General features: G+C 52.6%; 2 protein-coding genes and 1 long non-coding RNA gene across 10 annotated transcripts in view; 1 reads left to right on the top strand and 2 right to left on the bottom strand.

The window, feature by feature from the left end:
• LRTM2 (leucine rich repeats and transmembrane domains 2) overlaps positions 1-7731 on the bottom strand; it is a 30741-nt gene extending 23010 nt beyond the window's left edge. The window contains exon 1 of the mRNA XM_053662739.1: positions 7282-7731. The gene's annotated coding sequence lies outside the window, so the exon portion shown is untranslated. The remainder of the gene's footprint in view (positions 1-7281) is intronic.
• The window catches only part of CACNA2D4 (calcium voltage-gated channel auxiliary subunit alpha2delta 4), a 125207-nt gene that overhangs the window by 103937 nt on the left and 5650 nt on the right, over positions 1-15620 (top strand). For 2 of the 8 annotated variants that reach the window (XM_053662718.1, XM_053662726.1), the window contains exons 28-34: positions 306-367; positions 1558-1602; positions 1841-1903; positions 11019-11089; positions 11555-11630; positions 12052-12104; positions 12390-12445. In XM_053662718.1, coding sequence (XP_053518693.1) covers positions 306-367; positions 1558-1602; positions 1841-1903; positions 11019-11089; positions 11555-11630; positions 12052-12104; positions 12390-12445 — 426 coding nt within the window. Of the gene's footprint in view, positions 1-305; positions 368-1557; positions 1603-1840; positions 1904-11018; positions 11090-11554; positions 11631-12051; positions 12105-12352; positions 12446-12741; positions 12763-15364; positions 15483-15620 lie in introns of those variants that run through there. The other 6 variants (XM_053662715.1, XM_053662716.1, XR_008391096.1 and 3 more) reach the window with 6 other exon arrangements.
• Positions 7746-12019, bottom strand: LOC119051683 (uncharacterized). The gene is made up of 3 exons (XR_005082971.2): positions 11817-12019; positions 10285-10420; positions 7746-9952 (listed from the first exon to the last, which is right to left on the bottom strand). It is a non-coding gene; the product is annotated as an uncharacterized LOC119051683 (long non-coding RNA).

Here is a 15620-nt window from a genome sequence, read left to right as displayed (position 1 = left end):
AGACCCAAGGATGACTGCCATCCTCAGTGTTTTCTAGGACCCATGCCTCATCTTCCTCTTGGCCCATTTCTGGTACCATGTGCCATGGAGAGGCAGAAGCCACCAGTCTGTCTTCCTTTCTCCCTGACCTCACTCCCCAGAATCTTGGTCCACGGGCTGCCATCTGACATAGCTCTCCCCATCCCTTCTCTGCCCTGGTACTGTCTCTCCCCTCAGTTCTTGCTGATGCACCCCTCTCTTTAACTGGAATCTACTTTTTTCTCTCACTGTCTCCTCCCTCCTACCACCCACCTCCCCCAAAACAGTGGTGGGCATCCAAATAAGGCTGGACTTCCTACATCACCTGTTCTGGGCAGCCACACAGCAGGTGGGTGTGATGGTGGTGGGGTGAGGTGGGGGCCAGAGAGCTCTCCAACATATCCATGGTGAAGAGGGGCTGGCACTTTCAGACCCACTCCCCGAGCTGCCCCAATGCCTTCCAACCCACCTCCTGGGCCCCCATCAGCTCCTGGATCCTCTCCTCTGCCTTTCTCAGCTCTCAGTGCCCCTGCCTATGGCCTCAGTCTCTGGTCCAAGCCTCTCCAGACAGTGCTCTCTCTCAACTTAGACCTGAGGCAAAGGGCAGGATACCGTGTCCTCTCTGGGCCTGGCCTGCCTTTCACTGCATCTTTGCTGCCCCAGGTCCCCCACACAGCAGAGTAAGGAGACTGCCCTCCTTGGGCCTTCCAGCCATGATCCGAGCCATGTCTGCAGTCACCCCAATAAGAACTCAGCCTTACCACTTCCCTTTCCATTCCACCTCTTGCTCTCCTGCCTTGGCCCCCCAGAGACCTCAGACTTGGTTCCTCCTATACTTTCTAAGGCTTCTCATTGTCCTCCACAAGCTCCTCCAGCCCCAAATCTGCCCCCATGGACTGAGCCTCCTCTGTTCCCTGGCCCCCATTCACTTATCATTTGTTGCTGTGCCCTCACTTCGAGCAAGTTCCAGAAACCAGAGAGTGAAGGTAGAAGGGATGGCAGGGGGAAGGAGCAGCAGCCCAGTAGCCTCGGGTCAGCCACCACATGATGCAGGATGACAAAAAACAGTAAGAAGCCACCCCATGCATCTTTCCAGCAGTGCAGCTGACCCACAGTCTCCCCTCAGCCACAGCTACTGGGGCCAGGGCTCCCTCCAAGAAGGCTGACCCAGCCAGCAAGGACACTGCTTCCCCTTCCCCCCCTACCAGACACTGCCATGCACGTGTGGCACATACCACATCAAATACATGCATGCACACACCCACATAGCTACCAACATGCAATATACACATATCACACACCACACATACCAAATATACACCACATATACCATACATGGATGCACACTGAACGTAGATACCATAGACACACATGTGCAGGTATCACTAGCATGCCATAAACACACATCACCAGTCCCCACACATCAACACACAGACAAATGTACCACACACAGCACTCCCACAATCACACATCACGTATCTACCACACAAATGCCCAGGGCGCACATACACAATTGACAATTTCTCTTCTTCCTTCCAGTGCAGTGCTGGGGATGGGCTGTGCCCACAGAGCTGCCAGGACAGTGTAAGTTCTCCCCCAGTGTGAAGAGGATGGAAGTGGGAGCTGTGGGCCCCTACCCACATCCTCTTGATGGGCCAGCTCCCCTGATCCTAAGTGCACTTCCTCCCTACAGTGCTGGCTCCACAAAGGGCACCTTCTCCTTAGAAACAGACGCTGCCTTCCCAGATGCCAGGACAGGCAGGGACCCGGGGGTTGGGGAGGGAGGGGGCAGACCTCACCTCCCTTCTGGGTGTCTCCCCAGGACCTGGACTGCTTCGTCATCGACAACAATGGGTTCATCCTGATCTCAGGGAGGCCCCAGGAGGTAAGGCACTGGGGAAGTGGGGTTAGGGAGAAGTCCAGGCATCCAACAGCCCTGGCTTCAAAGAAAGGATTTAATGGCCTCGGGAAGTAATATTGGTTTAGAGCCGATTAGAGTGAAAGGTCTGAAGAAAATGGGGTCTCTTCTTGAAACCAAATCCACCATACCAAGATTACGAATTTAAGACACTTTACAACTCAGATGGTCCTAGACAATAATACTTTTTATTTTTATTTTAATATATTTTATTGATTATGCTATTACAGTTCTCCCGTTTTCCCCCTTCACACCCTCTTCCACCCATATTACCCCCTTTAGTTCATGTCCAACTGTCATACTTATAAGTTCTTTAGCTTCTACATTTCCCATACTATTCTTACCCTCCCCCTGTCTATTTTCTACCTGCTATCTATGCTACTTATTCTCTGCATCTTTTCCCCATCTATCTCCCTCCCACTCTTCTGTTGCTAACCCTCCATGTGATCTCCATTTCTGTGGTTCTGTTCCTATTCTAGTTGTTTGCTTAGTTTGTTTTTGTTTTTGTTTTCTTAGGTTTGGTTGTTGATAGTTGTGAGTTTGCTGTTATTTTACTGTTCATATTTACTGATCTTTTCCTTAGATAAGTCCCCTTAACATTTCATATAATAAGGGTTTGGTGATAATGAACTCCTTTAACTTGACCTTATCTGAGAAGCACTTTATCTGCCCTTCCATTCTAAAGGAAAGCTTTGCTGGATAGAGCAATGTTGGATGTAGGTCCTTGCCTTTCATGACTTGGAATACTTCTTTCCAGCACCTTCTTGCCTGTAAGGTTTCTTTTGAGAAATCAGCTGACAGTCTGATGGGAACTCCTTTGCAGGTGACTGTCCCCTTATCTCTTGCTGCTTCTAGGATTCTTTCCTTCATTTTTATCTTGGGTAATGTAATTATGATGTGCCTTGGTGTGCTCCTCCTTAGGTCAAACTTCTTTGAGACTCTCTGAGCTTCCTGGACTTCCTGGAAATCTATTTCCTTTGCCAGATTGGAAAAGTTCTCCTTCATTATTCATTCAAATAACTTTTCCATTTGTTGCTCTTCCTCTTCCCCTTCTGGTACCCCTATAATTCAGATGTTGTAACATTTAAAGATATCCTGGAGGACATCTAAAGATGTTCTAAGCCTCTCTTCTTCTTCTTTTATTTTTTTAATTCTTGTTTTTTCATTCTTTTCTGTTTGGTTGTTTCTTTCTTCCTTCTGGTCCACTCCATTGATTTGAGTTCCAGTTTCCTTCCCATCACTATTGGTTCCCTATACATTTTCTTTTATTTCACTTAGCACAGCCCTCATTTTTTCATCTAATTTGCAACCAAATTCAACCAGTTTTGTGAGCATCCTGATTACCAGTGTTTTGGACTATGCATTTGATAGGTTGGCTATCTCTTTGTCACTTAGTTGTATTTGTTCTGGAGCTTTGATCTGTTCTTTTGTTTGGGCCATTTTTTTGTCTTGACGTGCCTGTTATGTAGTAGTGAGGGGCAGAGCCTTAGGTGTTCACCAGGGCAGGGCAACCCAGTGGCTGGGTTGTGACGCTCTTTGTGGGGCAGGAGTCCAAGAGGGAACAATGGTGCTTGCTCCGCTCTCTGCCAGATTTCAGTCACTTCCCCCAAGCAAACTGGACCCTTCTGGTACTGATTCCTGTGTGGAAATTCCCATTTGTGTATGTTCTAGGACCTTGTGTGTCTTTCCAATGAACTGTCCTGTGAGGCTCGTAGTCTCTCCCAGCACCTCCACCCCCACAGATGTTTTTCAATTGGTGTTTTGAGGCTTTATTTCCTGTGCTGGGACCCCAGGTTGCGTGGTCTGTCTCACTCCCCAGTTTCGCCTGGTTTATCTGTGCACAAATGTGGGACAGCCCAGTCTGTCAGCCACCTTGCACACTGTGCCCCTCCACAATCCACTGCCTTGCTGCATCTGCCAGCTGCCGCCTGTGTGCACGGGTCCTCCAGCCACCGCTTTGCTGCGACTCCACCCCTCCACTGATCTGGATGAATGTGTCTATTTTAACTCCTTGGTTGTTGGACTTCTATACAGTTCAATTTTCTGTCAGTACTGGTTGGTTTTTTTGTTTCTAAATTTTTGTTGTCCTTATTTTGGTTGTAGGAGGAGGCACAGTGTGTCTACCTATGCCTCCATCTTGACCGGAAGTCCTTAATAATACTTTTTAATTTTGTCTGTACCTAATCAGGCTTTGTCCCATGGGTAGTGGGGAAATGGTCCATATACCAAGGAGAAGCTCAGCAAAGCTGCATCTCGGGCCCCCCATTGTTTTCTGTGCTGGGGATGTGTTGCTGGGCAGAGCCTCAGGACACCTTCTCCCAGAGCTCTGCGTACCTCGCTGCTCCAGGCTCCTTAGCTCCTTCCTGCTATCCCGCTGTCATGTCCCCACCCCAGTTGTCCATTTGGGCTGGGGCTGCCATAACAAACAATTACTGACTGGGTGGCTTATAAAACAACAGAAATTTATTGCTCAGCCTCGTGGAAGCCAGAAACCCGAGATCAGGGTGCCAGCCTGATGGAGTGAGGCTCTCACCTGTCTGGGTCATAAACTTCTTGTGTCCTCACATGGTAGGAGGGACAAGAGGGCTCTATGGGGTCTCCTTTACAGGGCATTCAACCCATTTCTGAAGGCTCTGCCCACTTCACCTAATCGCCTCCCAAAGGCTCCACCTTTGACTATCACCTTGGTGGTTGGGTTTCAACACATGAACTTGGGGGAACACTTTCAGATCATAGCTCCCTTCCCTCCTACCTTCTTCGCAAGGTCAGGAGGGCTAAGCCTGCCCTTTTGTGCTGTCTCCCTGCCTGGACCTCTTCTGTGGAAACTTCTAACCCAGCAAATATGCCCCTCGGTGTGCTAGCAAGGAAACAAAGGCATGGAGGTGACCCTTGTGTTGCAGCCTGGCTCATGTGTCTAATTTTCCCCAGGACTGTGGATATCTCCCTGGCCCCACGCATGCTCAGCAAGGCAAAAGAGAAGGTGTAATCATAATTTTGCTTTGCCAAGTCCTACATTGGGCCCCAAAATTAATTGTTTATTTAGCCAGGAATCAAACCTGAGTATCTCCTTGGGAAGTGTTTCCTTGAAACAAGCCAGAAGCATCAAAGTGGCCTTCACACTGACCCTCAATGGAAGGGAAATGGTATTTGGTCCAGAACAAGCTTTCCCCCTGATTAGATAAATATGTGATTGGGGTAAGCAGCTTCCATTAACTGTGACTCAATTTCCTCCTCTCTAAAGTAAGGGGCTTCACAATATGATGTCTAAGGTCACTCTCAATGTCCTGGGTAACAGCAGAGCTGGGAATAGGCCAGGGCCATGGCAGTCCCCTGCCCTGGCATCAGCAGAGCCAAGGAATAGGAAGGAGATGCGAGAAAGAGGGCAGTGGAAGAAGGGGCCCCAGTGGCTCATGGAGTCTGAGTACTTGGAGAGAGATTTTGAATGACCTACTTCTGTGGGGCCCGTCTCAGCAGCAGGCATGAAGAGGAAGATGGTTTTGCCCATTTTCCTCTGTAGTGGGAGTCAGGGGCCAGCTGACCCTTGAGACATCTGGTGCAGGACTCGGACTGCTGATCATGCACTACTGTTTCCTGGGTCCCTCTGCTGTGGCCCCTTGTCCCTTTCATGCCCCCTCTTGGCCACATCACTCTTCCCTGGACTGAGCAGCCGTTCAGTTAGTGCTTCTCAGCCACCCTGGGAGAAAATAACGATGACGGAAGTTGAAACCAGTGGTTGGAAAGAGGCTTTGGGCTTATCTGATGCTCTCAATCATTTATGTGCTGACCCTGCTGCCCTGGGAACTGAGATGGGCAGTGTCTCCAGGTCCCCGTGGTGTTAGCTTTCAAGGACCAGAGTTTCAGAGAGAGTGTGGAAGGCTGGACCCTGGGGAGGAGAGCACAGGGCACAGGGGGCAGGGAGCTGCACCGGAGAGGCCCGCTCTGGAGCAGCCATCAGCATGGGCCCCGTAGCAGAGCACAGAAAGCTGTGCACATGCTTTCTGGGCATGCTTTCGCCCTGACAGCCACTGCCTAGCTCCACAGGGGCAGTGTAGATGCAGCCACCTGCAGCATGGTACTGTGAGCATGGCTTTGTTCCGATAAAACTCAATTACAGATCCTTACATTTGAATTTCACATAATTTTTATGTCATGAAATATTATTAATATTTTGAGTTTTTTCCAACCATTTGAAAACAGAAACACATTCTTAGCTCAAGGGCCAGGTTGGCCCCCAGACACCTGCTTGAGAGGCAGCAGGACAACCTGGAGAGAGCAGGGCTGGTGACAGGCGCTCCTGAGGGGCCCTTTGCTTAACTCACTGTGGCCCTGCTGAACACTCGCTCACATCGTCACAAGCCATGACACCACAGGGTACAGCTTTGGCTAATATATGATAGCAAACAGCTCTTCAGAGGTTTATATTTTATAAAGCATGTGTTTACTTAGCTTATTTACCCATTTTCTCAGCTATTGTATTGTTTCGTAATGTCGTATGTAGTTTTACAAATCCCTTGAAAAATGAAGCAGAGTACAAATGAAATGAAATTCAATCTTCATTAATAGGGTTGGGACCTACTGGGAACTCCTCCAGAGCCCCAGGCTCCCACTGAGCCTGGTCACCCTCGCCTTGGTCACAGCCCATGCTCCCCCTTTTCCTCCCCGCCACCGTGAGGCCCCAGGAAAGGTGGGGGACACCTTCCTCTGATCAGCTCTGGGGGTGATTTCAGTCTCCTTTTATGCCAGGGGAAAACTGAGACTCTGTGAGGGAAGCTAAGCTGGGAGAGTGTGGGTTCTAATGGAAATCAAGAATTTGTTGGGCAAAGCGGGTAAGCCCAGGGAGAGGGGCCTTCTCTGGAGAGGGTTTCAGGCTGCAAGTCTGGGTCTAGGGCAGTCATCCTCCTGCCTGGGCCCCTGCCCTAACTCACTCTGTTCATGCTCAGGGCAGAGGTCACTCGCACAGCTGCACTGGTCCGAGTCACACAGAATTAGAACCAATGCTCTAGGACCCTGAATACCCAGGCCAGAGACACCAATGGTAAAAGTAGTGCCCAGTAGGTGTCCAGGCAAGGCCATCCATCCATCTGTTTTTACTTTTTAAAAAATTAATTCATTTGATAGCTCTATAGCAGTTATCTATTGCCGCATAACAAATTACCCCAAAATGTAATAACTTAAAACCACAAGACTTACTATCCCCCAGTTCCTGGGGGTGACGAATCCGGGTGTGGCTTAACTGGTTGAATGGCTCAGAGTCTCTCATAGGCCTGTAATTAAGGTACCAGCCAGCTCTGCTCACTCAAGCTATTTCAAAGCTCAACTATAGGAGGCTCAGCTTTCAAACTCACCCCCACGGTTGCTGGCAGGTTCTGGTTGCCAGGTGGGCTTATCCAGAAGATAGATAGCTCTCGCCCAGAAGATAGCTCTCACCCAGAAGCCAGCTTCACTGGAGCAAGAACAAAGAGAGGAGAGGAAGATAGAAGTTAGTCTTGGGAGCCTAACCTCAGAAGTGACATCTGGTCAATTTTACCATATTCCATTCACTAGAAGCAAGTTACCAGGTCCGGCCCACCCTCAAAGGGATGAGTTAACACAAGGCATGACTAGGAGAGGCTGGGCCATTGTGAACCATTTTAGAACCATCCCACCACACATTCCTACTCAACCAACCAAACTTGCCCACCCAAACACATCCAAATGCCAACCAAGGGCCACAAGTCTGGGTCAATCCCAACCTAATCCTTTTTCCCCGACTCACCCCTTTCATCTCAAGACTTCAAAGCATGGAGGGGGACCAGCAGCAGCAGCAGCAGCAGCATCTGGGAGCTTGATAGAAATGTATGTTCCCAGGCCCCACCCCAGACCAAAGGAATGAGAAACTCGGGGTGGCCCACCCTCCAAGCTGCAGCACAACCCCTGGCAGTTCTAGCGTGTGACGGGGTCTGAGCGCCACTGCCTTGGCCCTAGTGCCAATTGCTGCTGATCTGGATGCACTGTCTGGACTGGGTTAATGTGCTAGAAGTTCCAGGCTACTTCTTGTCCCTACAAAGGTCCATCCAGGGCCTGGGGACAGAAGCCTGTCACTATCCCAGATGTCATGATTCTTTCCGGACAGAGTCCTTCCCGGCCCTTCTTCATGGAGACCCTCCTACCCAGCCATTGCAGGAGTGCAGAAGCCCAGGGCGACCCCTGCGGCCTGACTCCGCCAGGCCAGGCAGTACAGTAGGAAGGGAAGAAAGGACTGACCCCCACTAGAAGCCATGTGCACTGATTTCACTCTGGTGATTCATTTAATCCTCACACCCGTTAAGAGTGTTTTCCCATTTTTAGAGAAGAAACCAAGACTGTCCCTAGGCAAGGAGGCCATATAACATTTGATCCATTCCAACACCAGAGGGAATCTTGGCCTTACTTCACCCTCTGGCCCCACTTCTTGGGGCCAGCACACTCACTCAGGCATTCCAATTAGCCCATGTCCGGGCACTCACCAGTTCTGCATTCTTGGCTGCCACGTGCCCCATCTGCTTCCTGCTCAAGGCTACTGGTAGACACCTCACAGGGCCTCACCTGTCTCTGGGCCTCCTTACAGACTGGAAAATCTGGAGCCCCAGAGTCCTATACTCGGCCACCTGGTGGACCATTGCATATGTGGGGGTTGCCCTCAATGAGAACGGAGCCCTGCCCTGGGGCGAGCAAAGCTGGTGAACTGGTAGAGCTCCCAGAGTCCCTTAGGCTGTAAAGAGGCTATAGTCCCCCCACCGTGCTGTGCTGGGTGTCCCTATGCATTCAGTTTGGGGGGCCTAAATTGACAGGGTACCCAAGGTTGAATGGTTGGACCTTGGCTTTGTAGATTCAGGAAATTCAGTCAGTTTACCTATTTGAGGCACTGATTGACTCTGAGTTCAGATGAAACTGTATAAGCTAGGAACTGTGTTCTACTGCCAGGCATAGAATCCCCACTATAGTGACTTGAGCAAATTAAAGGCTTATTCCCTCACATAAGGAATGGGTGGAGGCAGCCCAGCCCGAGTATAGTAGCCAGGTGCCCCCACACTCCAGATCACAACATGGGTACAGGGGCTCCTGCCATCTAGTCCACTTTCCAGACAAGAAGGAGGGGGAGGGTGCCCTGTCTGCAGAGTTGTCTCCCTTTCAACAGATTTCCGAAGGCCTGTTGGCCAGCCCCAACCACAGGGGAGGTTGGGAAACGTAGTCTTTCAGTGGAGTATATTGCTATTGTAATTAAAGCAGGATCTCCCTACCAAAGACAGGAAGGATGGGTATTCTCTGCCAGCATGACATATCCTTGAAGTCAAGTCATCTATTTACACAGGAGGATACATTTTTTTCCAGTGTCTAGAAGCTTGTCTTACTCTCAGGGACTTCTCAGTATCACGTGTCTAAACAACAAGGGTTTTGGTGAATAAGCCTCGAATTAGGGAGGAGAAGGGGACGGCCTCATAAGGAGCCTCAATTCCACCTCACTGCACTTTCCCGGGGAGCAGAACACTCACGCCATTTCGCAAGCCCCCTTGTCTGTGTGCTCACACCATCCTTCAGCACCATGCAACACTGTGAGCAAGACCCTGTGTGGTCTGCAGAGAGCAGAGGCGGGTTTCTGCCTGCTGGGACACCGCCATCTGGTGAGCAGGAACACGGGTGGGCGCAGTGACTGGAACAGCAGAAAGGGAGCCCCAGCTGATAGGGAGCCCTCTACCCACAGGAGCTTCAGGTGGCTTCAGGGCTGCGCCTGGAGGAACAGGCACGATTGGATAATCCTGGGCTTCCTATTTGTCATTCTGTCCCTGGAATGCCCTTGACTCTTCCACGCTGTCCCGCTGCTGTCCACTGCCCTCTGCGAAGAAGCCCCTCAGGCCTCCCAGTCACAGCACAAGGGCCTCCAGGCACTGAGAGCAGCGCTCAGATAAGTCTGAGCTCCCATTTCTCTCCCGTGTGTTCCTGTGGCCAGCCGGAAGTGTTTCAGTGTTGTGGTGCAGAGAAATGAGACATTCATTCTGCCTGGAAAGGCAAGAAAAGAGGCTTCTGAGAGCAGGGCATGAAGGAAGGCTCCTTGCAGTGCAGACTGGGGAAGGGTAATAGAAGCAGGGAGGAGAGCCAAGATCCTGGTGACTCCTTGTCACACTGGCCACACCTTATCCAGTACTTGCTGAGAGCCCAATGCTGGGCATGCATCTTCCTCAAGCCTCCTAACCTCCTGCCCATGGTCATGCAGCAAGCGGTGAACATGTGGCAGGGCAGCGGGTGCAGTGGGGCTCTGGGCTGCACAGCAGGCAGAGGGTGAGCTGACCTTGTTGGCTTGGAGGACACCCAGCACCCAGTCAAGTGCTCACCTAGTGTTGGTGGATTGGGTAGTGAAAGGGATGGATGGGCAGGGTGTCCTGTTTCAGGAAACAAAGATGACAGCAACCAAATCCCAGCTGTGTGTGAGGACACTGTCTGGCAGCAGTGACTGGGGCCTGGGAGAAACTGCAGAGAGGACAAGGGTTTAGTCTAAGTCACTATTCCTGGAGTCTGGTGGTGAATGACAGATCCACAGGAAACACGGATTAACTGGAAAGGGGGGAGGGCGGGAGGGAGAGGAAATCAAAGGCAGCTGAGCTCTCAGATTCCAGCTGGGTGACAAGCATGGCAGTGCAAGAGACAGAGTCCCGCTTTTGAGTGTTTTGTGGCCAAGACACACACACACACACACACACACACACACACACGCAAATATGCAATTAAGTTCCACAAAACCCTGTCTAACCTTGCTGCAAGTGATTCACACTGATTTGTTCAAAGAAATTGTGTAGCTTAAAAAAAAACGTGGTTGCAACCCCTAGATTGATTTTATAGCCAACTAATGGATTACAATTAAGAGTTTTCAAAACACTGAGATGAGAATATATGGCAGAAGAGCAGATCAGAAGACCGGCTTTGATTAGGTTGAAGGGCTCCTACAGGGAAAGCCCCAGTGGCAGCTGAAGTCTGGAGCTCAGAAATGAGTCATGGGCCAAGGCGAGAGATTTAGCCTCCTCACCCCACTGTCTCACACTCTCTCTCTCTCTCTCTCTCTCTCCCCCAGATAGGAAGATTTCTGGGGGAGGTGGATGGCGCTCTCATGACCCAGCTGCTCAGCACGGGGGTGTTCAGCCAGTAAGTGGGATGCCTTCTCCCTGCCTGCATACTCACAGGAAAGGCAGAACTTGAGGCTACACCATCCAGACAGGTCTCAGGGTCCTGACCTCCAAAACCCACAGTGAGAGCCCCAGAGTTCTCCAAAAACAACCTTTCTGAAGCCAGAGACCTGACACGAGGTGGGGAGGGGCATAAGGACATGTGGGCCCTTAGAAGGGAAGCCAAACTTGCTATTCATTCCCTTTAAAGCAAAGTGCAGAAATGGAACTTTGGGCACATGCTCTGTTCTGATCGCCTGTCCTAACTCAGGGACTGTTGGGAATCTGGGTGAATAAAACCCTCTGCAGACTCCCCTGGGGCAGGGGCAGGGGCCGGGGCAGGGGCAGGGGCAGGGGCAGGGGCAGGGGCAGGGGCAGGGGCAGGGGCAGGGGCAGGGGATGGTCTGGCCTCGCCATGCAGCCATGCTCCATTTCTGGTTTTCAGAGTGACCTTGTACGACTATCAAGCCATGTGCAAACCCCCGAACCACCACCACAGCGCAGCCTGGCCCCTGGTCAGCGTGAGTGTCACCCCAGACCTCCCCTCCATTAGCCCGAAAGCCCTGTACCTCCCCTAAAATGAGGCTCCCTGGTCCCTGGTCTCACCCAGCCTCAGGCATCTGGCCCAGGGCCTCACTTCTGACCCTGACCAAAAAAAAGTCCTCTCTCACTTCTGCCTACTCCCACCCCAGCCCTGCAGAGCTTACCTACAGGACCTCTGGCATGGCAGTGTGGTCGCACAGATCACTGGGGACCCTAGGCCCTGCTGTCTACCCCAGGAGGCCTGCCCTCCAACAGGGGTTTCTCAGATACCAGGGCTTTCCAGGCTCCCTCGCTGCAGGGATGGGAGTGGTGCAGCAGGAGGGAGTGTCTCAGGGCTGTGGTCTCTGACGGAACACCCTGGCCTGGCCTCGGGTTAACGGTTTGTCCCCCTCCTCCCAGCCCATCTCTGCCCTCCTGACTGTGACCAGATGGCTGGTGAATGAGCTCTTGCTGTGAGTAGGAGGTTGAGGTGGAGGAGGGGGATGGGGAAGGGCTTGGGGACTTCATGCAGGTGTGTCCTCTGAGGGAGCCTAGAGGTGGGGGTTGAGGTCTGGGGAAAACCCATCCTGTGTGTATGGGCCTCCTCTTTCCTGCTGCTGCCTGGGGCACCTCTCTGCTCGGCCATGAACCCTCAGGCAAGAAAGAGAAGGTTTTAGAGAGCAGGCCTGGCCTGGATGAGCTAGGAGCTCTGGTGCTCCAGCCCCTCAGGTCCCCGAGCTCAGCGCTGTGTCTGGCAGGTTTCTGCTGCAGTGGAGCACCTGGGACTCCTGGTGCACGCCCAGCGGGGCCGAGGGTGAGTACGAGGGACTGCACAACTGGATGAGTGACACTGATGCCATTTCACTCAGCCAGGAGGGGGGACAGACAGGGTGGGCGGTCTGGACAGTTCATTGCTCAAATCTCACCCTGCTTGAACTTCTCTCATCACCTTCCCCTCACTCCTGGCTCCCCTCACCTCTCTGTGACACCATACCATCTCGGGACACCACTGCTCCATGTGACATCATTCATCCCATGTGACATCACCACCTTGTGACATCCTGACCTCGTGTGACATTATGCCCATGCTGGGCCTCATGCTGTGGGCAGCCAAGGCTGTTTTCCATCACTGTAAGTAGCACCTGCCCTGGAGCCAGGGTGAGGGGAGGCAGCATGGAGCTGCAAAGGCCCATCCTCAGCTCTCTGTTAAAGGGGTGCACTCAAGAGGGCTGAGCTGTCTTTCTCCCAGGAACCCCAACTCAGGGGACCTTGCCCAGGTAAAGCCCCTTCTTTAGGGGCAGGGCTGCAGCCCAGACTCACCCTGTGTCGGGACTTCAACCATCTCCTCACATGAGAACGTTCACGGTTCCGAGAAGAGAGGGTGATGTGGTCCAGTGGCTGTGACCACACACAGGCGAGAGGCCACCAGGCCAGCCTGCAACACATGAACTATGGTGCCTCCAGCTTAGGTGTCCCCCGCATCCTGAGCTCAGAGTTGAGGGCGTGACAGGCAGAGGCCTCGTCTGGTCACAGGCACAATCCTGGCGTAACACCTCTCCGGTGACCTTCTCTCTGAGGACAGCGTCCCCCGAAGGTCTGACCACAAATCTGAGAACTTATCCTCACTGTCAGCCACTGTGACTCTAGGCCACATTCCCAGGGCAGTGAGGCCCCTTGATCTTTAACTGCAGAGGGGCGTCAATCACTTCCGCTGCCTGGGTGGCCGGCGGTCCCTGCACCACACAGGGCCACGCCACTGCACCAGTTGTGCTCAGCCTCTCTGGCTCACACGGCCTTCTCCGCAGTGTCCTGTGCCTTCTCCACGGCTGGTGGCACTCCCAACCCCTTCTTTTTCACAGTTTTGGCTCCCTGATGAGAAAATAACTTCCACCTCTGCCCTCACTCTGGCTGTAAGAGAGGCATCCTCTGACCCTCAGCTCATGTGGCCAGTCCAGGCCATGCTTCCAGACTCCTTTTGGAAATCACACCCCACAGTCTTCACAGGACCACTCTGGGGACAGTTCATAGTCACTTGGTGTTTGCAACAGGAACCATGAACCATGTGTCACCACCCATTTAGAAATAGGTCCCTCCTCCCCTCTACATGGGAACACAGGGTCAGGGACAGCAGCTATGTCTTAAAAAGTTGAGAATGACCTCCCTCGCTCGGCTTGTTCGGAATTGCTCATCTTTAGGGTGGCTGTCCCTGCTCCTCCCCAGCCTGCCCAGCAGGCCTACTTCGGCCATGCGCCCCCGTCCTGGGTGAGTGAGCACTCAGCCCACAGTCAGAGGGCACAGCTGCGCAGCCCTGGGGAAGCCACCCGCCTATTGCTATTGGTATGGTTACTCTTATTGTCACTGACTTACCCACGAGGTAGCTCAGCTGACAGGGCAGACAGGCCAGCCCGAGCCACTGGGTTGAGGCCAGTGTAACTGGGCACCGGACAGGAGCCAGCCCCACCCACAGGCTTCAGCCTGAGCTCCACTTCCCAACCCTGGGGCGCCCGGAGAGTGCAGCTGCCCAGCGGCCACCCCTGAAGGTCAGTGTGATCACGGCTGAAACCTGACCACAGGGGCAGACCCCCAGCTGTGGTCGTTCCTCTCCATTGGGCCTTCTCGCCCTGCAGGCTGGCCTCCCCTCTTGCCATCAAAGTCTGGTGGCCTGTCTCTGGGGGTTAGAGACTTATAGCTCCCTGTTGACCTTTGTGTGACCCTGCAAAAGGTCATATGTACAAAATGGAGGGACACTGCTGGCTCTGCTTTTTCACAGAGAGACTAAGAACAAAAGGACAGGTGTGAACAGTGCCTTGAAGAACTGGTAATGGTGTATTAACAAAATGGCACTGCTATTTTAAACAAAAATACTGTCATTCAACCCATGAGCTGGCCTTGTTTGCTTTTCGCTCACCTCAGAAGCAATTGTGGGCCCTCCAGGGCAGACTGCCAGGATGCTTCTTGGTGCTGAGTCCTTTCTGACTAAATGCAAGTGCACCACACAGACATGCCCTCAGGGGCCCCAAAGGTTGGCAGCAGTCAGCAGGAAGGAGCCCCTGCTCTCAGCTGTCCCCTAGCTCCCACAGCCACACACTGGCCCTCACTGCTCTGCTCAGGGACCAGCAGCAGGGATGGGAGAACAGGCCCAGGGCTTGTCCAGGACATGCACTTGCAGGGCACCTTAGCTGGGCCCAAGAACACGTCACCTGTCCATACTGAACGGAAGGGGTGATGGGACGATGAAGCTGAAGTCTCCCCCAAGCCACACCTTGGCGCTCTGATAGCCTCTGTTTTCCTCTCCGACCCTGCACATCGATGCTGAGAGAAATCTTCAAGAAAATGCACTCTCCCTCACCCAACTGCAACTTACAGTGGGGGTACATGCTCTCACAGGCAATGAGTGGTTTTCCCAAGGTCATGGGGCTAATGTGTCAACCACACACAACTGACCCCCAAAGTACCTTTAAGCCTGGTCTGCTGCCCTTCCCACTGTGGTCCACTCCCCTCCTTTGATTCTGTTCCTTTTCCTGCCTTGTTTCTCTCCTATCCCACCCCTGCTTTACGTGTCCTGAGAGCCTTCTAACAAGGGAGCCATCTGTAAAGGGACTGTGGGCATTTTACTGTGCAGTGACCATGGTGGCCCTGGAGGTGCTGAGCCTGAGATCCCCACAGGCATGACTGCTCAGGCCCTTCAGGTTCCACAACGCTCTCTCTCGCATCTGCGTCTGTCTCCCCACAGCCCACAAGCACCAGAAGCAGGACATGCTGCAGCCCTGCCACACCAAGTACACTGTGTTTGTTCACCAGAGGGCCGTCCAGGAGGCCAATGGGACCATCGAGTGCGGGGCCTGCCAAAAGTAAGATCTGAGGGTGCTCTCCCTGTCTCCAGCCTCGGGGCCAGGCATGGTCACTCTCAGGAGGTCATCTCCGCATGGGGAGAAAGGAGGAGTGCCCTAAAGAAAAGATCGTGCCCCTGGGGTCTTTGTTTCCCTCTC

This window comes from Artibeus jamaicensis, unplaced genomic scaffold (assembly GCF_021234435.1).
Source record: "Artibeus jamaicensis isolate MK-2021 breed Jamaican fruit bat unplaced genomic scaffold, CSHL_Jam_final contig_1028, whole genome shotgun sequence".
In the NCBI taxonomy this organism is placed as follows: domain Eukaryota; kingdom Metazoa; phylum Chordata; class Mammalia; order Chiroptera; family Phyllostomidae; genus Artibeus; species Artibeus jamaicensis.
This window is presented reverse-complemented; position numbering and strand designations above follow the sequence as displayed.